General features: G+C 39.8%; 2 protein-coding genes and 1 long non-coding RNA gene across 3 annotated transcripts; all 3 read left to right on the top strand.

The window, feature by feature from the left end:
- The first annotated feature begins 23 nt into the window (after nucleotides 1-23).
- Nucleotides 24-2,934, top strand: LOC115182063 (beta-2-microglobulin). The gene is made up of 4 exons (XM_029743713.1): nucleotides 24-197; nucleotides 965-1,237; nucleotides 2,061-2,100; nucleotides 2,217-2,934. Exons 1-3 carry the CDS (start codon nucleotides 134-136, stop codon nucleotides 2,072-2,074), a joined length of 351 nt encoding a protein of 116 aa, XP_029599573.1. The 5' UTR covers nucleotides 24-133; the 3' UTR covers nucleotides 2,075-2,100; nucleotides 2,217-2,934.
- A 3,150-nt stretch (nucleotides 2,935-6,084) lies between these two features.
- Nucleotides 6,085-20,201, top strand: LOC115182064 (beta-2-microglobulin-like). Its single transcript, XM_029743714.1, has 4 exons — nucleotides 6,085-6,287; nucleotides 17,514-17,786; nucleotides 18,454-18,489; nucleotides 19,591-20,201. Exons 1-3 carry the CDS (start codon nucleotides 6,224-6,226, stop codon nucleotides 18,465-18,467), a joined length of 351 nt encoding a protein of 116 aa, XP_029599574.1. The 5' UTR covers nucleotides 6,085-6,223; the 3' UTR covers nucleotides 18,468-18,489; nucleotides 19,591-20,201.
- On the top strand, nucleotides 6,854-8,189 carry LOC115182066 (uncharacterized). The gene is made up of 2 exons (XR_003873608.1): nucleotides 6,854-7,495; nucleotides 7,717-8,189. It is a non-coding gene; the product is annotated as an uncharacterized LOC115182066 (long non-coding RNA).
- Nucleotides 20,202-23,987: the final 3,786 nt, after the last annotated feature.

The raw sequence follows: 23,987 nt of genomic DNA on the forward strand, positions 1-23,987 counted from the left end.
GCGGTCCTGGAGAGCATTTATACGACTATCTGCCTTACTTTCAGTTAGGTTATTTCCACAGACAGACACAGACAGACCGATCTTTCCATTCTCTATTTTATTTGACTACGAATAATTCCGAATTAGACCAAATATGAAGTCTATTCTGTCAATCGTTGTACTTGGGCTCATTTACAGCGCGGTGGAGTCCAAAGAATGTAAGTATCTTGTTTTATAAAGTCACCGCAACGTTTGGAAATGCATGTCTTTATCGATTTCTTACCATCAGTTTGTTTGTACGCTATTTATATTTTAGTTTTACGTTTTTTACTAGGATATTTATTTAAATACCAAATGTATAATGTTTTTGTTTATATAACACTGTTTCTTGTAAACCTGATAGTCATGTCATGTGGGACGAAGGACACCACAACCTCCAACCCTAGCTAAATAATTTGCATGAACCTTTTGCCATTTTTGCCAGATAATCATTATTTCTACATCCTAATCATTGATTGTTTATGTAGGCCTGGCCTACCCTCAACTATTTGCTGCCATGCCTGTAACTTGTTGTGTGATGAACATATCACCTAATGTAAAGTTTTTAACGTGACCAGAATGTAACGTTAAGGGATTGTTTCAGTAGATAGGTTATAGCCTACCTTGTATAGGCCAACAATGACGCCACATTTTGTTATGGTTGGAAATCCCCTCCAGATTTTACTTTCACTTTTAATGAAATGGCTGCTGTCTTTGGCAGTCAGTATGGGCCCGAGCCATAATAAATGCCTGATAACTCACAGACCTTTTTCCCTAAGTGCACTTTACTAGGAAATAACTTTGTTAAAATATATATATAGCCTACCTGTGTGAAATGTAAATTAATATATTTATGTATCCCAATACCTACAAATGGCATAATTAAACTTTAACTAATGAAAACCTATGAATCTCCCTGTGGCATTTCCTTTCGTATTTCTACCAGCTCCCCCCAAGGTTCAGGTGTACAGCCGTAACCCTGGCAACTTTGGAGATAAGAATACCCTGATCTGTCACGTGAGTGGCTTCCACCCCCCTGACATCAGCATCCAGCTCCTGAAGAACGGCGTGGAGATCCCCGACGCCAAGCAGACTGACCTGGCCTTCGAACAGGGATGGCAGTTCCACCTCACCAAGAGTGTTGGATTCACACCAGCCAGCGGAGAGGAGTACACCTGCAGAGTCCGCCACCTGAAGAATCTGAAGAGCTACACCTGGGGTGAGTTACTAGTATAGTTAGTAGTTAGAGGAGTACACCTGGGGAGAGTTACTAGTATAGTTAGTAGTTAGAGGAGTACACATGGGGTGAGTTACTAGTATAGTTAGTAGTTAGAGGAGTACACCTGGGGTGAGTTACTAGTATAGTTAGTAGTTAGAGGAGTACACCTGGGGTGAGTTACTAGTATAGTTAGTAGTTAGAGGAGTACACCTGGGGTGAGTTACTAGTATAGTTAGTAGTTAGAGGAGTACACCTGGGGTGAGTTACTTAGTATTTCCACCTCCTTGATTAACCCTGGCTCCTGTGTTTGTGTGACTGTCACCTGCAGAAGCCAACCACTAGACCTGGGCCCTGTACAGAAAGAAGCCCCTACTCCCTAGAGTCACTTGTGGAGAACTGAAAGGATTTGGTTTAGGTTGAACCTGTCCTTCTGATAGGCTAGGTGGAATTTTCTTGACATATTGACTACAATTCAAGTTTCTACTTTATTTGTCTCAGAGGGCAGTTGGTTTTGTAGCAGAGGAGCACAAGACATAAAATCATATCAAATCTACATGGATTACAATGCTACTGGGTACAGTGGGCTAGTACATCAGTCATGAGCTGACTGGCCTATCCTCTCACATGTCCACAAGTTTCTAGGGAGGAAGTACAGGGGTTGTTTCTGGACAGGGCCGTGGAGAGCTAGGTGCATTATGTGGTCATTGATTTAGATGCCAATTGATGAGCCATTAGTTTCACTAAGAGACTGATTTCATGTAGACATGTAGTTTGTGGAAATCTGTAAAACAATAACAATGCTTTCTTTGTTGTTGTTCTCCAGAGGCAGATATGTAAGGATCTGTCTGGAGCAGGACTTAATGGTAGGTATTCAGCTGAATTTATATTTATTTGTTGAAACTATCTAATTACATTAACTGTAACTTAACTAGATTAAATCAGAATTAAAACTCATACCTTTACCCTTCTTTCTTAACAGGCGGCCGTTCCATCTGGGGTTGTCCAATCCGTGCCAGCCTTAAACTAGACCTGAGATGACTAACTTGGGCATTTGTTTTCATTTTTGGTAACACTTTGTGCGACGGTGCCAGTTTCAAGGGTTTTGAATTGAAAATCATTACTAAACACTTAGACACAAAATTATTAGATTTTGGGCAAGCTATTGATTGACAAATGGCACAGCTTCTGATGAACATTCTCATTCTCTTTTAAAACAAAGGCTTTATCAAGTATTTTATTTTTAGATTAAGAAAACCTTTAATTTCCTTGAAATTGGTACCATTAGATTTGAACACTTTCTCAAAATGGAAATAAATAAACTCCATAACTTGCACTATTTGAATGTGGTTTTAGCTTTAAAGTCTATTTGATCAGCATTTTATTTTTTTAAGCCCAAATTATTTTAGAGGAAGCCCATGTGATATGTATTTGTGTGACCTGTAAATATCAACATTCATTTTGGTTTGAAGTCATTTATCAATATAACATCTAATCTTCTGTCTATCCTTCAACATTCCTGTAAATGACCAATTATCAACAGTAATAAATGGGGTCTTTTTACAGGCACATTTTGCTAAGTAGAGAACTGTATTTTCATTACTTAAAAAAAAAAAAAGTTCTGTCTTTCGGTGTATTATACAACACTTTTCTGTTCAGTTTGATAAAAAAATAAATGGTAAACTACTGACATCGGACAACTATTTGACTAAATATTTTAATTTAAAGAAATACAAAATCATTGTGACCAGAAATGCACTTTTTATGATATTTCTTGATTAAATGTCTCTAACTGTAAGAACTTATTGTGATCGACTCAGTAATGTTCAAAAGTCCATTTTGATAAGTTATATTAATCATTCAATCAGTAATGTACTTGTAATAAGCTACTCACATTAGAGGTCAACCGATTTAATTGGAATGGTCGATTAATTAGGGCCGATTTCAAGTTTTCATAACAATCGGTAATCGGTATTTTTGGCCACCGATTTGGCAATTTATTTTTTATTTTAAAAAAAATATTGTTTTTATTTGTAATTTATTTAATATTAAACATTTTTTTGTCATTTTTAAAAACATTTTTTTTATATAAATATTTTTTATGTTCTTAACTGCCTTAAGAACACATTCTTATTTTCAATGACGGCCTAGGAACGGTGGGTTAACTGCCTTGTTCAGGGGCAGAACGACAGATTTTTACCTTGTCAGCTTGGGTATTCAATCTTACAACCTTACAGGTAACTAGTCCAACGCTCTAACCACCTGCTTTACATTGCACTCCGCGAGGAGCCTGCCTGTTACGTGAATGCAGTAAGAAGCCAAGGTAAGTTGCTAGCTAGCATTAAACTTATCTTATAAAAAACAATCAATCAATCATAATCACTAGTTAACTACACATGGTTGATGATATTACTAGTTTATCTAGCCTGTCCTGCGTTGCATATAATCGATGCGGTGCGCATTCGCGAAAAAGGACTTGTTGCTCCAACTTGTACCTAACCATAAACATCAATGTCTTTCTTAAAATCAATACACAAGTATATATTTTTAAACCTGCATATTTAGTTAATATTGCCTGCTAACATGAATTTCTTTTAACTAGGGAAAATGTGTCACCTCCGCAACAGAGTCAGGCTATATGCAGCAGTTTGGGCCGCCTGGCTCGTTGCGAACTGTGAAGACTATTTCTTCCTAACAAAGACAGCCAACTTCGCCAAACGGGGGATGATTTAACAAAAGCACATTTGCGAAATAAGCACAATTGTTGCACGACTGTAAATAAACATCAATGCCTTTCTTAAAAGCAATACACTGAAGTATATATTTTTAAACCTGCATATTAAGCTAAAAGAAATCCAGATTAGCAGGCATTATTAACCAGGTGAAATTGTGTCACTTCTCTTCCGTTCATTGCACGCAGAGTCAGGGTATATGCAACAGTTTGGGCCACCTGGCTCGTTGCGAACTAATTTGCCAGAATTTTACGTAATAATGACATAACATTGAAGGTTGTGCAATGTAACAGGAATATTTAGATTTAGGGATGCCACCCGTTAGATAAAATATGGAACGGTTCCGTATTTCACTGAAAGAATAAACGTGATAGTTTCCACATTCGACCATATTAATGACCTAATGCTCGTATTTCTGTGTGTTATTATGTTATAATCAAGTCTATGATTTGATAGAGCAGTCTGACTGGGCGATGGTAGGCACCAGCAGACTCGTAAGCATTCATTCAAAACAGCACTTTCGTTTTGCCAGCAGCTCTTCGCTGTGCTTCAAGCATTGCGCTGTTTATGACTTCAAGCCTATCAACTCCCAAGATGAGGCTGGTGTAACCGATGTGAAATGGCTAGCTAGTTAGCCGGGTGCGCGCTAATAGCGTTTCAAACGTCACTTGCTCTGAGACTTGGAGTAGTTGTTCCCCTTGCTCTACATGGGTAACGCTGCTTCGAGGGTGGCTGTTGTCGACGTGTTCCTGGTTCGAGCCCAGGTAGGAGCGAGGAGAGGGACGGAAGCTATACTGTTACACTGGCAATACTAAAGTGCCTATAAGAATATCCAATAGTCAAAGGTATATGAAATACAAATCGTAAAGAGAGAAATAGTCCTATAATTCCTATAGTAACTACAACCTTAAACTTCTTACCTGGGAATATTGAAGACTCATGTTAAAAGGAACCACCAGCTTTCATATGTTCTCATGTTCTGAGCAAGGAACTTAAACATTAGCTTTCTTACATGGCACATATTGCACTTTTACTTTCTTCTCCAACACTTTGTTTTTGCATTATTTAAACCAAATTGAACATGTTTCATTATTTATTTCAGGCTAAATTGATTTTATTGATGTATTATATTAAGTTAAAATAAGTGTTCATTCAGTATTGTTGTAATTGTCATTATTACAAATAAATAAGCAAAAATCGGCCGATTAATCGGTATCGGCTTTTTTGGTCCTCCAATAATCGGTATCGGCGTTGAAAAATCATAATCGGTTGGCCTCTAACTCACATTGCCAAGGCAGGTAGGCAATGCATGCAAAGCACAGTAGTCTACAGCATTATATTGGGCGATGATACGATGTTGACATTTCAGATCGTACACTATACTTTATTACCATACCTTCTCCCAATACAATGCATGTCCAGCATTGTAACTGGTAAAATGAAGATTGCGTCAACTTTGTAACAGACTGTCATGGCTAGAAGGGATACATACAGCTTTTGTCAAATTCAAGTCATTAAAAAAAAAAAATGTTTTGTTCTTTTGCATTTCAGCAAACCCTTTTCCAAACCTTATCCAAATTCTCCTAACCTGCTACAAAAAGTCAATTCTCACGTTCATTTCACAAAAGCTGTTTCTCTTCTAGCCCTGCAACCTTTTGGGTCTCAATTTAAGGTTAGGCACAAAGTTAACAGTGTGGTTAAGGTTGAGTTTAAAATCAGATAAATTGTGGAAATAGGTGGGGTGTAGCCATAATTATTACTTTGTGGCTGTATTAACTAGTGACGACCCTGGATCAGCCTAGAGCAGGGGTGTCAAACTCATTTTAGCTCAGGGGCCACATGAAGGAAAATCTATTCCCAAGTGGGCCGGACCGGTAAAATCATGGTATATATAACTTAAAAACAACAACTTCAGATTGTTTTCTTTGTTTTAATACGATCAACATAAAACATAAAGCTGGAGCCTGAGGACAGTGTGTCCACAATAGTACAAGCACAACATCACTATTAATCATAAAACACCTCAAGTTTATTTGAAAATTCTAAAGAAAAAGAACACACAAAGAGAAACATCGAGAGGTGAAGCCTGCATAGCAACTGTGAAGTACGATTTTCAATTGGTGCATCAATTGAAGTGGGTGCGGCTTTAGTACATTTCAGGAAGAATATATATTTCACTTTCATCAGACACCATCTGCAAAGTCTGTTTTGTTCTGTTTGGCGCAGTTGTATATTTTTTCAGCCTTGGAAAGAAATCATGAAAACTGTTTTGTCCGCGATCGCTTTCTGCGTCTTCCTGGGGTTCATAAACGCCAAAGAATGTAAGTAGTTAAAGTTATCACTTTGTCATTATAATTATTGATGGGATTGTCTTTGTCACCCATGATGACGTTCGTGAAAACAATTAGATATTTCCTTAACATTGTTTTAAGTAAACAATAAGCCTACTATTAGGCAACTATTATTACTTGATAAAATATTGAATTTGATGTTTACTATTAGTGCCCATATATACGCATTGAATAACATATTGTTAACTGCTGTTTCATTACAATATTCTTAAATGGCAAAAAACGTCTAAAAATAAATCGTAAGGTTTTGAAGTGTTTGTTTTATATCTATATATCATTTAACCCCCCCTATTTTTGTTGGCACAAAACTACCTCCATACTTCCATTCGTTTGTATGGGTTGAAGAGTCATGACACTTATGGGGGGGGTTTGTGAGAGTCTCCCCTTTCCATAGAGGGGTCATAATACTTTACCGAGGTAAAGACAGTTTCAAGTTGGATATTCGACGGATATTTGCGCTTTCAAACCTCAATAGCTTTCAAACCACTTGAACCACAGACTCCAAATAAGTGTCATGATGTTGGAAAAAATGCGCACAACATTGCACAGGTCTTATTTTCACAATTCTGACATGAATTCGCTTTCCAAAGCTAATAAACGTGTGGAAATGTGACTAAAATGTTGTATTCCTAGTTGAATTAGTTATGGAGCGTAAACAAAGTAAAAACTTTTTTTACATTCGAATTTCAATAGCTCCTTGGTCATGTGACCTAATGACTTCAAACCAGGTGCAGGATGTCCACTGACTACCCGTCTATATTGCACACTCTTGTTTGTGTACGGTAAAATCACACAGTGTAACGTACATTTTTCATAGTTTTAAATTGCAATAACTCCTTGGTCCCTAAGAAGCGTGCAGTGGATATACACCCATATTGCATAACCTCTAGTCATGTATCTTCTATATTGTTGTACATTAATATTAGTTTGACAATTAGGGGGTTCAGTCCAGTGTTGTGTTTACCCTTGTCTTTAATATTTATCTATAATAATTGGTAGTTCTAAGTAGTTATTTTCCCAGATTTTTATTTTTCCTCAGTATTTAACAGCAGTACATAATAGGAGAGTGACAGATAATATCTCCTTTCGTCGTTAATATCAACCATAAAGGAAAATGGTAAAGTACGAGAGACATGGTATTAATTGCCCAAAGCAGGGATGGAGAGTGAGCTAGTGAGGTAGGCTGCAGTGGGTTTGCTGGTCAATACATATACTGAACATGTAACCACAGTAATGGTGGCCAGTAAATCAATGAATAAAAATCTAATGTTGACAAATTAAACAGAAATTGTAGACCTTTAATCTTTTCCATCATGTCAACAGACACTTAAGTTCAAATAAGTACGAAACATTTCACAGTGTTAACTTTCTCTTTATCCCTGGTTGATGTACATTTCAGAGCCTCTTCGGTGTGGATGGGGTATAGCAGACATTTTCAACAACAAAGACAGCACTTCCAGTTTCTGTTCTTCACTCTGTTCAACTCTTTTGTCTTCATTCCTAGTTACAGCACATGGAACCACTGTTGACATGCAAAACATTCAATCTAAAACAAAACAAAGCTTAACACGTTATAAATAATATCAAATATCAATGCAGTACGACGAATGATAAATTAGCCATCCATTGTGTTATATCATAAATTGTCTTACATGCCGTCACTGTTGTCAAAAGATTATAAACATGTTAGATAAAGTTACTAACCCAGTCATTCTTTGGTCCACATCCAGGTTCTTTATCAGTGGCACACATGAAGCTGTTGTTGGCATTGTTGAACTCTGAAATCATAGGCCTGAACTGAACATATGGTTGTCCCACACAACTACATAAAAATAAAGAATTTACATTTACTTTGAATTAAATGTCATTACATACAGTTGAAGTCGGAAGTTTACATACACTTAGGTTGGATTCATTAAAACTCGTTTTTCAACCACTCCACCAATTTCTTGTTTTGGCAAGTCGGTTAGGACATCTACTTTGTGCATGACACAAGTCATTTTTCCAACAATTGTTTACAGACAGATTATTTCACTTATAACTCACTGTATCGCAATTCCAGTGGGTCAGAAGTTTACATACACTAAGTTGACTGTGCCTTTAAATAGCTTGGAAAATTCCAGAAAATGATGTCATGACTTTAGAAGCTTCTGATAGGCTAATTGACATCATTTGAATCAATTGGAGGTGTACCTGTGGATGTATTTCAAGGCCTACCTTCAAACTCAGTGCCTCTTTGCTTGACATCATGGGAAAATCAAAGGAAATCAACCAACACCTCAGAAAGAAAATTGTAGACCTCCACAAGTCTGGTTCATCCTTGGGAGCAATTTCCAAATGCCTGAAGGTACCATGTTAATCTGTACAAACAATAGTATGCAAGTATAAACACCATGGGACCACGCAGCCTTCATACCGCTCAGGAAGGAGACGCGTTCTGTCTCCTAGAGATGAATGTACTTTGGTGCAAAAAGTGCAAATCAATCCCAGAACAACAGCAAAGAACCTTGTGAAAATGCTGGAGGAAACAGGTACAAAAGTATCTATATCCACAGTAAAATGAGTCCTATATCGACATAACCTGAAAGACCGCTCAGCAAGGAAGAAGCCACTGCTCCAAAACCGCCATTAAAAAGCCAGACTATGGTTTGCAACTGCACATGGGGACAAAGATCGTACTTCTTGGAGAAATGTCCTCTGGTCTGATGAAACAAAAATATAACTGTTTGGCCATAATGACCATCGTTATGTTTGGAGGAAAAAGGGGGAGGCTTGCAAGCCAAAGAACACCATCCCAACTGTGAAGCACAGGGGTGGCAGCATCATGTTGTGGGGGTGCTTTGCTGCAGGAGAGACTGGTGCACTTCACAAAATAGATGGCATCATGAGGGAGGAAAATTATGTGGATATATTGAAGCAACATCTCAAGACATCAGTCAGGAAGTTAAAGCTTGGTCACAAATGGGTCTTCCAAATGGACAATGACCCCAAGCATACTTCCAAAGTCGTGGCAAATTGGCTTAAGGACAACAAAGTCAAGGTATTGGAGTGGCCATCACAAAGCCCTGATCTCAATCCTATAGAAAATTTGTGGGCAGAACTGAGAAAGTGTGTGCGAGCAAGGAGGCCTACAACCTGACTCAGTTACACCAGCTCTGTCAGTAGGAATGGGCCACAATTCACCCAACTTATTGTGAGAAGCTTGTGGAAGGCTTCCTGAAACATTTGACCCAAGTTAAACAATTTAAAGGCAATGCTACCAAATACTAATTGAGTGTATGTAAACTTCTGACCCACTGGGAATGTAATGAAATAAATAAAAAGCTGAAATAAGTCATTCTCTCTACTATTATTCTGACATTTCACATTCTTAAAATAAAGTGGTGATCCTAACTGACCTAAAACAGGGAATTTTTACTCGGATTAAATGTCAGGAATTGTGAAAAACTGAGTTTAAATGTATTTGGCTAAGGTGTACGTAAACTTCAGACTTCAACTGTACCAGACATTTTTATTATATCCTCAGCCATGTCTTTACACAGTTGCTCCATGTGTTTTTGTGAAGGTTCCATATCCATTTGGGATGTTGGGGAAGTTCTGTGCAACTTCCTTGGCCATCTACACCAAAAAATAAAATAGAGTTTTTGACCTAATCGTCACATAACAGCTAACCATTCATTATTGAAAATATAACTATCAAACCTGCATTACAAAGACCCCGCAGCTGAAGGTGTCCTGCTGCATGGTGGGAGTTATTTCCCCTCCTTTCCACTGGGTGGACACCCAGTCATCTTTTCCATGGCAGGATCTTCTCATTTTGAAGTATTCTCTCTTTTTTTATGTAAACATAATGGAATTCTGATTAGTTTATAGGCAAATGAATACACAGGCCAAAACTGTATGCTGATTTCCTTATCACTATAATCTAGTAGAGGTCATTTCCTTTATGCCCCATTCTACACACAGCCTAAATTATAGGCACTGAACCATTTACAGGACAATAATAAAAGTAGCATACAGGATCCAACCCTATCACAGAGAGAATACATGTAGAGAGCGTTTGTAGACTTTAAGAAAAAAATATTAAGTGACAGTTTCATAATTTTTTGAATTTTTTTGCATTGATGCATTGTGTCTTGTAAGTGTCCAAGAATAGGATCCAAAGTGTTAGGAAATATTTGTTCCCATAAATACAAAGGAGGATGTCTCTCCTCATACCTCTGGCACTTTAGTCAGACTGCCAGACTGTGCACCACAGAGCCAATCCGGAGAGAATACATACAGGTCAATGGTGCCAATAGAAAGTCAAGGGGTGTGTCTGTGCCTTTTGGATTACTCTCTCTTTACAGAGAACCCCAGTGGTTCAAGTCAAGAGCTACCCTTCCCATTTCAGTCTGCCCTGCGCATGTCTGAAAGTGGCAGAGCCAGCAGCCAAGAGAATTTTTCACAGTATGTCATAAAGAATTATTACACTTATGAATGTATGTAAAATGCTAATATGTATTAGATCCAGTACAATGGAATAACTAAGACCTGAATTAGAATGCAGCGTGTTCCGATTCCTCCTTCTCTTCCTGTCCAGCAGGGTCAACCAAAAACACTTGGCCTGATGGTTCATGCAGATACTGGGGAAGCAATATAGAAATGTATTGAACCCTTAAATGATTTTATTATTAAATGACCCATATCACAACCCTCATACCTCTCCACAAAAATGGACCTAAATCAATTTCGGAAAAAGGATTTTACTCACAATGAACTTCCAGTGGTTCTGGTTCACATTGAAGAAACTCATGACAACATTGTAGTTACTGAAGTTCACCTGAAATAAATACATTCACATGCTTTCCACTAACACAAAAAAAATGTATCATGAGTTAATCCTTTAAAATTCCACTAACAGATTGTATTAGTACCTCGGCAGACTTTGCTTGCTCACTAAACTTCTTTCTCCATTTAGAATGACATGGTCTGAGTAGTGATTTAGGATGTAAATCTTTGTCCCGTGACTGCAGTTTTTTGTGTTTGCTTTTGAAAGTACCATTCGATTGTCTGTATAAGGAGAGAAAGTAAAACCACAAATGCTTTGAATGTGAAGAACATTATACAAATAATTAAGTATAAACTAAAATACATAGACATTTCAGACAATATTGGTCAGTTAGAAGGATTGTTTATTGAGATTTAAAACAAACGTAATTACATTTGCCTTTTGTTTTTATTTGTCTAATATATTCTGGCTACATGCAATTTAATGGGTCATTGTCACATACTGTATACCGTAATTTCCAGACTATTAAGCGCACCTGAATATAAGCCGCACCCACTGAATTTATTATTATTTTTTTTTTAACATAAATAAGCCGCACATGTCTATAAGCCGCAGGTGCCTACCGGTACATTGAAACAAATGAACTTTACACAGGCTTTAACGAAACACGGCTTGTAACAAAAATAAATAGGCTTTAACGAAACACGGCTTGTAACAAAAAAATACAAAATTAGCAGTAAACAATAGCCTACCAAGAAAGTCATTGCTCCAGACCAAGCTCCAGTGCAGCAGCTCTATTTCCTTTTCCAAAAGCCAGATCAATCGCATTCAACTTGAAAGCTGCATCATATGCATTTCTCTGTGTCTTTGCCATGATGAGGGTGACAAAATGACTACCGTAATCAGAATGATGGGAAGTTTGAGAGCGCTCGATTTAATCTAAACAGTAAACAAAAAAGTTGTTTGACCTTAACCCGTTCGGCAATTTCATTGGTCTAATGAAAGCTTCATGCCGGCAACACAGAATGTGTTTTTATTTTATTTATTTTTATTTGAAAGCGGGAAAAATCCATATATTAGCTGCGTCATTGTTTAAGCCGCGAGGTTCAACGCCTGGGGAAAAAGTAGCGGCTTATAGTCCGAAAATTACGGTATATGCCTTGTTAGGGAGATTTAAGTATCATACATAAGGTGTTATGTAGTCAAACTGTGTTATTGCTGTGTTTACGTGATGACACATCTTCACCATTTACTTTAAAGTGACAGAATAAAGGGCCATAAATATTCACGTGTTCATCAGATACATTCACCTCCAATTCCAGTTAACTACATAATGATATTACATGTCCTTAGACTTGGTTACGTGCACATCTAATGTACTTCTATGTTCATCCTTCATACTGTATGAAGATGTTTAGAATTGTGATTTAAAAATAAATGCTTATTGTCATGTTATGGCCAGTATTTATTACCTCACTCACAAGCCATTTATGGCTTTCAACTTTAGAGTTGAAAACTCTGAAGGATGGAGAAGGAAAGAGGACTTTTTGTCTGTAGACCTCACAACAGCAACCAACACCTCACAATTGTTTCTTCGCCACAGATCTGTGACCTGCAATATGCAAATGAAACACATTTAGAAGAGTTATTGTCCTCTTAAACATGAACTGAAAACAAACTGTCACAATCATTTAACATTTGGAGAGAAAAAAACATTGTCACTTTGTGCTTGTGTGTCATCTTTCCTGTCCTCTAGAGTCTCTCTGCCTCATCTTTCCTGTCCTCTAGAGTCTCTCTGCCTCATCTTTCCTGTCCTCTAGAGGCTCTCTGCCTCATCTTTCCTGTCCTCTAGAGTCTCTCTGCCTCATCTTTCCTGTCCTCTAGAGTCTCTCTGCCTCATCTTTCCTGTCCTCTAGAGTCTCTCTGCCTCCTCTTTCCTGTCCTCTAGAGTCTCTCTGCCTCATCTTTCCTGTCCTCTAGAGTCTCTCTGCCTCATCTTTCCTGTCCTCTAGAGTCTCTCTGCCTCATCTTTCCTGTCCTCTAGAGTCTCTCTGCCTCACCTTCTGTCCCTCTCTCTCTGGAGTAATGATCTAGTTGGTGTTGACTGAATTTCTGGCCATCATCAATATTTCCCTTTCCATTGTCATCTTTATTTGCCGGTTTCATGACACGCTCTGTTTCTAATGTGTCGTTACCTCGATTATTTTGTTGTTGTTGTTGTATGGTTTTCTGTAATGACATTAAAAGTGAATTAATCACTATGTCGATACCTTTACGTCACTCAGAAATATTTAAAAAAACTATCAAAATGTAAGTTGATCACTGCACAGGAAAACTGTAGTTTTAACCTGTAGTTGTGGTTGGAGTGTTAAAGCTTTTGGTGTTACAACTAAAGACATAGGAATGTATTTTTACAGTTAGAAATAGAAGGCCATGCATCAAATAACTATTTTCATCAGAAAAAGGAACCCTCAAATGCACTATAGCATTTTGTAAGTTGTCTGCAGGTGGCTTGTTGTGAACACACTCAAATATCAAGTCATTATCAGGTAATGTAAACGGCGTTCTAATACTCACAGTAGAAGGATTTGTCTTAATGTACAGTAATATCAATGCGATGCTATGAAAATGATTATTTCACGTTATCAAGCTCACTCTGACTGACTAATCCCTGCCTATTACTGTGATTAAAAAGAACATATGAAACATTGTTTTTCATGAGGTCTACCTGTGCACCTTATTTTATCTTTATTTACCAGGTAGGCTAGTTGAGAACAAGTCCTTTATTTAACCAGGTAGGCTAGTTGAGAACAAGTCCCTTATTTAACCAGGTAGGCTAGTTGAGAACAAGTTCTCATTTACAACTGCGACCTGGCCAAGATAAAGCAAAGCAGTGCAACACAAACAACAACACAGAGTTACACATGGAATAAACAAACATACAGTCAATAATATAGTAGAACAAAAGTCTACATACAGTGTGTGCAAATTATGTAGGATAAGGGAGGTAAGGCAATAAATAGGCCATGGTGGCGAAATAATTACAATTTAGCAATTAAATACTGGAGTGATAGATGTGCAGGAGATGAGTGTGCAAGTAGAGATACTGGGGTGCAAAGGAGCAAGATAAATAAAATAAATAACAGTATGGGGATGAGGTAGTTGGATGGGCTATTTACAGATGGGCTATGTACAGGTGCAGTGATCTATGAGTTGCTCTGACAGCTGGTGCTTAAAGCTAGTGAGGGAGATATGTCTCCAGCTTCAGTGATTTTTGCAGTTCGTTCCAGTCATTGGCAGCAGAAAACGGGAAGGAAAGGCGGCCGAAGGAGGAATTGTCTTTGGGGGGACCAGTGAAATATACCTGCTGGAGCGCGTGCTACGGGTGGGTGCTGCTATGGTGACCAGTGAGCTGAGATAAGGCGGGGCTTTACCTAGCAAAGACTTAGATGACCTGGAGCCAGTCGGTTTGGCGACGAGTATGAAGCGAGGGCCAGCCAACGAGAGCACACAGGTCGCAGTGTGTCACGTCCTGACCAGCAGAGGGAGTAATTGTATTAGTTTTGGTCAGGGCGTGGCAGAGGGTTTGTGATGTGTATGTATTTCTATGTTCTGTCTAGTTTAGTTTTTCTATGTTTAGGATTGGATGTTGGACTCTTAATTGGAGGCAGGTGTTTCTAGTTGCCTCTGATTGAGAGTCCTATATAGAGGTGTGTGTTTGGTTTGGTTATTTTGTGGGTAGTTGATTTTGCATTGCTGTATGTAAGTACCTAGCCTGTAAAACTGTCGGTCTGTCGTTCTCTTTTGTTTATTGTTTTTTCGTGTCCACGTGTATTGAATAAATTATCATGATGAGCACGCAACCCGCTGCGCCTTGGTCTTCTCTCCAGTACGACAACCGTTACACAGTGGTGGGTAGTATATGGGGCTTTGGTGACAAAACAGATGGTGCTATGATAGACTGCATCCAGCTTGCTGAGTAATGTTGGAGGTTATTTTGTAAATGACATCGCTGAAGTCAAGGATCGGTAGGATGGTCAGTTTTACGAGGGTATGTTTGGCAGCATGAGTGAAGGCTGCTTTGTTGCAAAATAGGAAGCCGGTTCTAGATTTAATTTTGGATTGGAGATGCTTAATGTGAGTCTGGAAGGAGAGTTTACAGTCTAACCAGACACCTAGGTATTTGTAGTTGTCCACATATTCTAAGTCAGAACCGTCCAGAGTAGTGATGCTGGACGGGCGGGCGCTGCTATCGGTTGAAGAGCATGCATTTAGTTTTACTTGCATTTAAGAGCAGTTGGAGGCCACGGAAGGAGAGTTGTATGGCATTGAAGCTCGTCTGGAGGTTAGTTAACACAGTGTCCAAAGAGGGGCCAGAAGTATACAGAATGGTGTCATCTGCGTATAGGTGGATCAGAGAATCACCAGCAGCAAGAGCGACATCATTGATGTATACAGAGAAAAGAGTCAGCCCGAGAATTGAACCCTGTGGCACCCCCATAGAGACCGCCAGAGGCCCAGACAACAGGCCCTCCGATTTGACACACTGAACTCTGTCTGAGAAGTAGTTGGTGAACCAGGCGAGGCAGTCATTTGAGAAACCAAGGCTGTTGAGTCTGCCGATAAGAATATGGTGATTGACAGAGTCGAAAGCCTTGGCCAGGTCGATGAATACGGCTGCACAGTATTGTCTCTTATCGATGGAGGTTAAGATATCGTTTAGGACCTTGAGCGTGGCTGAGGTGCACCCATGACCAGCCCGGAAACCAGATTGCATAGCGGAGAAGGTACGGTGGGATTCAAAATGGTCGATGATCTGTTTGTTAACTTGGCTTTCGAAGACCTTAGAAAGGCAGGGTAGGCTAGATATAGGTCTGTAGCAGTTTGGGTCTAGAGTGTCTCCCCCTTTGAAAAGGGGGATGACTGCGGCAACTTTCCAATCTTTGTGGATCTCAGACGGTACGAAAGAGAGGTTAAACAGGCTAGTAGTAGGGGTTACAAGAATTTCGGCAGATAATTTTAGAAAGAGAGGGTCCAGATTGTCTAGCCCGGCTGATTTGTGGGGGTCCAGATTTTGCAGCTCTTTCAGAACATCAGCTATCTGGATTTGGGTGAAGGAGAAATGGTGGAGGCTTGGGCAAGTTGCTGTGGGGGGTGCAGGGCAGTTGACCGGGGTAGCCAGGTAGAAAGCATGGTCAGCCGTACGAAAAATGCTCATTGAAATTCTCAATTATCACGGATTTATCGTTGGTGACAGTGTTTCCTATCCTCTGTGCAGTGGGCAGCTGCAAGGAGGTGTTCTTATTCTCCATGGACTTTACAGTGTCCCAGAACTTTTTGGAGTTTGTGCTACAGGATGCAAATTTCTGTTTGAAAAAGCTAGCCTTTCCTTTCCTAACTGCATGTGTATATTGGTTCCTAACTTCCCTGAAAAGCTGCATATTGCGGGGGCTATTCGATGCTAATGCAGTACACCACAGGATGTTTTTGTGCTGGTCAAGGGCAGTCAGGTCTGGAGTGAACCAAGGGCTATATCTGTTCCTGGGTCTAACGGAATGAGGTCAATATCCTTCCAGGATACCCGGGCCAGGTCGATTAGAAAGGCCTGCTCGCTGAGGTGTTTTAGGGAGCGTTTGACAGTGATGAGGGGTGGTCGTTTGACCGCAGACCAATTATGGACGCAGGCAATGAGGCAGTGATCGCTGAGATCCTGGTTGAAGACAGCAGAGATGTATTTGGAGGGCAGGTTGGTTAGGATGATATCTATGAGGGTGCCCGTGTTTACGGATTTGGGGTTGTACCTGGTAGGTTCATTGATAATTTGTGTGAGATTGAGGGCATCAAGATTAGATTGTAGGATGGCCGGGGTGTTAAGCATGTCCGAGTTTAGGTCACCTAGTAGCACGAGCTCTGAAGATAGATGGGGGGCAATCAGTTCACATATTGTGTCCAGGGCACAGCTGGGGTTAGAAGGTGGTCTATAGCAAACGGCAACGGTGAGAGACTTGTTTCTGGAAAGGTGGATTTTTAAAAGTAGAAGCTTTAAAAGTAGAAGCCTTCCTTTAAGCGCCTCTGTTCGAACACCTCTCCTGTCCTTGATCCATCCCACATACAGCCATTTCCAGATCTTTTCAGTGTCCATGTGAAAGATAGTTATTGTGAGGCTGGAACATTTGTTAACTTCAACAACAAAAAATAACACCCATGTAAAATGAAGGCCTGCAAAGCTTACATATGTAAGTCTAATAGCATGAGATGAAAGTAGACAAACATCAGAGTGTGCGATATGAAGGTATAGTCAGTGGACATTCTGAACCTTGTTTGAAGTCAGTAGGTCACATGACCAAGGAGCTATTGAAATGTACAATTTTGTAAAATCATGTGACCTGACTGCCTGACTGTACCATTCCCTCCTCCCCCTGTAGCTCCCCCCAAGGTGCAGGTGTACAGCCGTAACCCAGGGGAACATGGGAAGGACAACACCCTGATCTGTCACGTGAGTGGCTTCCACCCCCCTGACATCAGCATCCAGCTCCTGAAGAACGGTGTGGAGATCCCCGACGCCAAGCAGACAGACCTGGCCTTCGAACAGGGATGGCAGTTCCACCTCACCAAGAGTGTTGGCTTCACACCAGCAAGCGGAGAGGTGTACACCTGCGGAGTCCGCCACCTGAAGAATCTGAAGATCTACACCTGGGGTGAGTTACTAGTATAGTTAGTAGTTAGAGGAGTACACCTGGGGTGAGTTACTAGTATAGTTAGTAGTTAGTAGCAGTTAGTAGTTAGAGGAGTACACCTGAAGAGCCCGCCACCTGAAGAACCTTGAGATCAAACCCGGTGTGAGTTAGTTCCCCCTCCTATATTAACTCTGGCCCCTGTGCTTATGTGTGACCATCATCACCTGCAGACGGCCAACTATTTAGGTGATGAGCAGCTTGACCCTGTCCTTCTATTCTATGGAGCTATTTAGGTGATGAGCAGCTTGACCCTGGCCTTCTATTCTATGGAGCTATTTAGGTGATGAGCAGCTTGACCCTGTCCTTCTATTCTATGGAGCTATTTAGTTGATGAGCAGCTTGACCCTGGCCTTCTATCCTATGGAGCTATTTAGTTGATGAGCAGCTTGACCCTGGCCTTCTATCCTATGGAGCTATTTAGTTGATGAGCAGCTTGACCCTGTCCTTCTATCCTATGGAGCTATTTAGTTGATGAGCAGCTTCGTACTGTCCTTCTTTATGTTTATTTGATTGTCGGATTAAAATACTAAATCCCATTTTACTGACATAAACCATGGTAGGATTGTAGTTAGTGGGGAGTCTGAATGTAAAACAATAACAATGCTTTCTGTGTTGTTGTTTTCTCCAGAGGCAGATATGTAAGGATCTGGAGCAGGACTTAATGGTAGGTATTCAGATGAATTTATTTATATTTATTTATAATAATAATATATGCCATTTTGCAGATGTTTTTATCCAAAGTGACTTACAGTCATGCGTGAATATACACAACCGTTCAAAAGTTTGGGGTCACTTAGAAATGTCCTTGTTTTTGAAAGAAAAGCCATTTTTTGTCCATTAAAATAACATCAAATTGATCAGAAATACAGTGTAGACATTGTTAATGTTGTAGCTGGAAACGGCTGACTTAAAAAAAAGAAGGAATATCTACATAGGCGTACAGAGGTCCATTATCAGCAACCATCACTCCTGTGTTCCAATGGCATGTTGTGTTAGCTAATCCAAGTTTATCATTTTAAAAGGCTAATTGATCATTAGAAAACCCTTTTGCAATTATGTTAGCACAGCTGAAATCTGTTTTCCTGATTAAAGAAGCAATTAAACTGGCCTTTAGACTAGTTGAGTATCTGGAGCAACAGCATTTGTGGGTTCGATTACAGGCTCAAAATGGCCAAAAACAAAGAACTTTCTTCTGAAACTCGTCAGTCTATTCTTGTTCTGAGAAATGAAGGCTATTCCATGCGAGAAATTGCCAAGAAACTGAAGATCTCGTACAAATCTGTGTACTACTCCCTTCACAGAACAGCGCAATCTGGCTCTAACCAGAATAGAAAGAGGAGTGGGAGGCCCCGGTGCACAAATGAGCAAGAGGACAGGTACATTAGAGTGTCTAGTTTAGTTTGAGGTGCTTCAGGAAGCATGGGGAGAAATCTCTTCAGATTACCTCAACAAATTGACAACTGTAATGCCAAAGGTCTGCAATGCTGTAATTGCTGCAAAAAGCAAAGTTTGAAGGACACAATTATTATTTCAATTAAAAATCATTATTTATAACCTTGTCAACGTCTTGACTATATTTCCTATTCATTTTTAAAAACATTTCATGTATGTTTTCATGGAAAACAAGGACATTTTGAAATGACCCCAAACTTTTGAATGGTAGTGTATTTATTTATTTATTTGTTGAAACTGTATCTAATTAGATTAACTGTAACTAGATTAAATCATAACTAAAACTCATACCTTTACCCATCTTTCATAACAGGGGGGCGTTCCATCTGTGGCCAGCCCTACACTAGAGCTGAGATGACTGTAATTTCCCCTCTCAACATGGGCTTTCGTTTTCATTTTTGATAACACTTTGTGCCAAGGTGCCAGTTTCATGGGTTTCGAGTTTTAGAGAATCATTACTAAACACTTAAATGATTAAAGTTGTGTAGGTGACCTCTTCTAGAAAAGCTGCCAGTACTTCTGGCTGAGAATTCACTGTGTGGGAGCTGCTGGTACTTCTGGCTGAGAATCCACTGTGTGGGGAACCTCTTCCAGAAAATCTGCCGGTACTTCTGGCTGAGAATTCACTGTGTGGGGGACCTCTTCTAGAAAAGCTGGCAGTACTTCTGGCTGAGAATCACATTCTCTTCTTTAAAAACAATAATTAATGATTGATCAAGTATTTTCATGATATTTTTTAGATGTGTGGGGACTCCTTGTAGTCCTTTAATATCCTTGAAGTTGCTACCATTAAGTGTGAGCACAACATTTTTACATAATTTAAAACACCTATGTTAATGTGGTTTTAGTTACAAGCACAAATTGTCAACAATGTAATATCTGATATTTGATTAAAAATATATTTAAAAGCCCAAATAATTTGCAGAACATCCGTTGTTGTATTTGCGTGACTTGTAAATAGAAATGTCCTTTTTGCTTTGGAGTCATTTTTTTCATCAACACCATGAAATCAAATCTTATGTCTATCCTTCAATGTTTGTGTAAATTACCAGTAATCAACAGTCTAATAAAAGGGGATTTTTTTTTTTTAAAGGAATATTGTTGATAATTAGAGAACTGTATTTTTATGATGGTTTTCTTTAAAAAGCAGCGTCTGTTTTTCAATCATTGAGTGATACTGAACCAGGGTCAGTCCCCAGGGGACTGGAGTTGCCTATCCCTGGTCTACAGCGTTGAAATAATTTTTATTTTAGGAACGCCCATCTATGTATGTCCATACCGTTTGTAAAACGCACATTTAAAAAAAGATGGCCGTTCTGGACAAGACCAAAAAAAAGACGTACCATGTCTTGCAATGTAATTTTATGAATGCTCATGTGGTGGGCCCACAGTTTGTAAAACAGGCTGTTGCATTGGATTTATTAGTCCCGATTCCTGTTGACTAATCAATTTGGATACAAACTTGAACCCACTGACCATGACGTTTTAAACTACTGGACTGTGAGTAGCCTGGTTTTCCATTTAACTTTGGCCTGTTTTTAGAATATGTTGTTTGTTAACATGTCAGCGTTTTTTTTTTTTGATTGAGCGTGATTTAGGTCAGGCTATTTGATCAGAGAAACCTGCATGATGTAAAACGTTTTCGGCTCGTTGAGTCCCTGCTTTTGACAAAGTGGGCACTTATCACAGGGCGGCATCAGCGCTCCCCTAAAAAGCTCATATGCCAGTGGTTGAGAGAAGTTGTCATTGTTGTTGGAGGTGCGTCTTGGTCAGTTTAGCTCAGACAATGTTGCTCTCATCAATCTGCCGCCGTAGACGGCCTCACCTTATCCTGCCTAATGAGAGGCCCTGGGCTCACCTCATCCTGCCTAATGAGAGGCCCTGGTCTCACCTCATAGGGCCTAATGAGAGGCCCTGGGCTCACCTCATCCTGCCTAATGAGAGGCCCAGGGCTCACCTCATCCTGCCTAATGAGAGGCCCTGGGCTCACCTCATCCTGCCTAATGAGAGGCCCTGGTCTCACCTCATCCTGCCTAATGAGAGGCCCTGGCCTCACCTTATCCTGCCTAATGAGAGGCCCTGGCCTCACCTCATCCTGCCTAATGAGAGGCCCTGGTCTGTTCTGTTGAGTTTTATAAAAAACAAAATTGTAAACTATTGACTTAGTCCTCTTGGTTCCTATGTGGAACATAGGGCTTCCAAGAGACAGACCCACTGCTGCTCTTCTGCCTTTTGGGGAGGGGTTTCCATGACAGGACATTAATTGGCCTCTATTTGACTAAAGATTTTTTTAAAGGAATCAAAAATCCTTGTGAACAAAAATGCACATTTATATGTTGACATGATTTGATATCTCTTGATGAAATATCTCTTAAGAAATTACTCTTAAGATCTCAGTCATTGTCAAGGGCCATTTTTTGAGAAGTTATATTTCTACTTTATTATCAATGAGTAAATCAGTGAAATACTTGTAATAAGCTACTCAAATTGCCAAGGCAGGAAGGCAATAAATGCAGAGCAGTAAACTACAGCAGTGGTCACCAACATTTTCTGAGTCGAGAACTGAGTTACAGTCATATAAGGAAATCAGTCCATTTAAATAAATAAATTAGGCCCGAATCTATGGATTGTACGTGCCTGGGAATACAGATATGCATCTGTTGGTCACAGATAACAAAAAAAATGAATGTTGGAATGTTGTCCCACTCCTCTTCAATGGTGCAAAGTTTCTAGATATTGCCGGGAACCGGAACACGCTGTCATACATGTTGATCCAGAGCATCCCAAACATGCTCAATTGGTGACATGTCTGGTGAGTATGCAGTTCATGGAAGAACTGGGACATATTCAGCTTCCAGGAATTGTGTACAGATCCTTGCGACATTGGGCCGGCCGTGCATTATCATGCTGAAACATGAGGTGATGGCGGCAGATGAATGGCACGACAATGGGCCTCAGGATCTCGTCACGGTATCTCTGCATTCAAATTGCCATCGATAAAAGGCAATTGTGTTTGTTGTCCGTAGCTTATGCCTGCCTGCCCATACCATAACCCCACTGCCACCATGAGGCACTCTGTTCACAACGTTGACGTCAGCAAACCGCTCACCCACACGACGCCATACACACTGTACCATCTGCCCAGTACAGTTGAAACCGGGATTCATCCGTGAAGAGCACACTTATCCAGCGTGCCAGTGGCCATTGAAGGTGAGCATTTACCCACTGAAGTCTGTTACGACGCCAAACTGCAGTCAGGTCAAGACCGTTATGGCGATGACGAGCACGCAGATGGGCTTCCCTGAGACGGTTTCTGAAAGTTTGAGCAGAAAGTCTTCGGTTGTGCAAACCCACAGTTTCATCAGCTGTCTGGGTGGCTGGTCTCGAACAGAGGCGGCTTATGGTAGAGAAATGAATATTAAATTCTCTGGCAGCAGCTCTGGTGGACATTCCTGCAGTCAGCATGCCAATTGCACACTCCCTCAACACTTGAGACATATGTGGCATTGTGTTGTGTGACAAAACTGCACATTTAAAAAAATATATATATAGTGAGATGTGTCTAATATAGTGTGTATGGATAATTTCTGGGATCTTTTATTTCAGCTCATGAAACATGGGACCAACACTACATATTGCTTTTATATTTTTGTTCACCATACTTTATTATGGCTATGCTGTACGTGGCCTTTCACCATACTTTACTATGGCTATACTGTACCTAGCCTTTCGCCATACTTTATTATGGCTATGCTGTACCTAGCCTTTCACCATACTTTATTATGGCTATGCTGTACGTGGCCTACCTAGCCTTTCACCATACTTTATTATGACTATACTGCCCCTAGCCTTTCACCATACTTTACTATGACTATACTGTACCTAGCCTTTCACCATACTTTACTATGGCTATACTGTACATAGCCTTTCACCATACTTTATTATGACTATACTGCCCCTAGCCTTTCACCATACTTTATTATGACTATACTGTACCTAGCCTTTCGCCATACTTTATTATGGCTATACTGTATCTAGCCTTTCACCATACTTTATTATGACTATACTGTACCTAGCCTTTCACCATACTTTATTATGGCTATACTGTACGTGGCCTTTAACCATACTTTATTATGGCTATGCTGTACGTGGCCTACCTAGCCTTTCACCATACTTTACTATGGCTATACTGTATCTAGCCTTTCACCATACTTTACTATGACTATACTGTATCTAGCCTTTCACCATACTTTATTATGGCTATACTGTATCTAGCCTTTCACCATACTTTATTATGGCTATACTGTACCTAGCCTTTCACCATACTTTACTATGGCTATACTGTATCTAGCCTTTCACCATACTTTACTATGACTATACTGTATCTAGCCTTTCACCATACTTTATTATGGCTATACTGTATCTAGCCTTTCACCATACTTTATTATGACTATACTGTACGTGGCCTACCTAGCCTTTCACCATACTTTATTATGACTATACTGTACCTAGCCTTTCACCATACTTTATTATGACTATACTGTATCTAGCCTTTCACCATACTTTATTATGGCTATACTGTACCTAGCCTTTCACCATACTTTATTATGGCTATACTGTACCTAGCCTTTCACCATACTTTATTATGACTATACTGTATCTAGCCTTTCACCATACTTTATTATGGCTATACTGTACCTAGCCTTTCAC

Source organism: Salmo trutta, unplaced genomic scaffold (genome assembly GCF_901001165.1).
Source record: "Salmo trutta unplaced genomic scaffold, fSalTru1.1, whole genome shotgun sequence".
Taxonomy (NCBI): Eukaryota; Metazoa; Chordata; class Actinopteri; order Salmoniformes; family Salmonidae; genus Salmo; species Salmo trutta.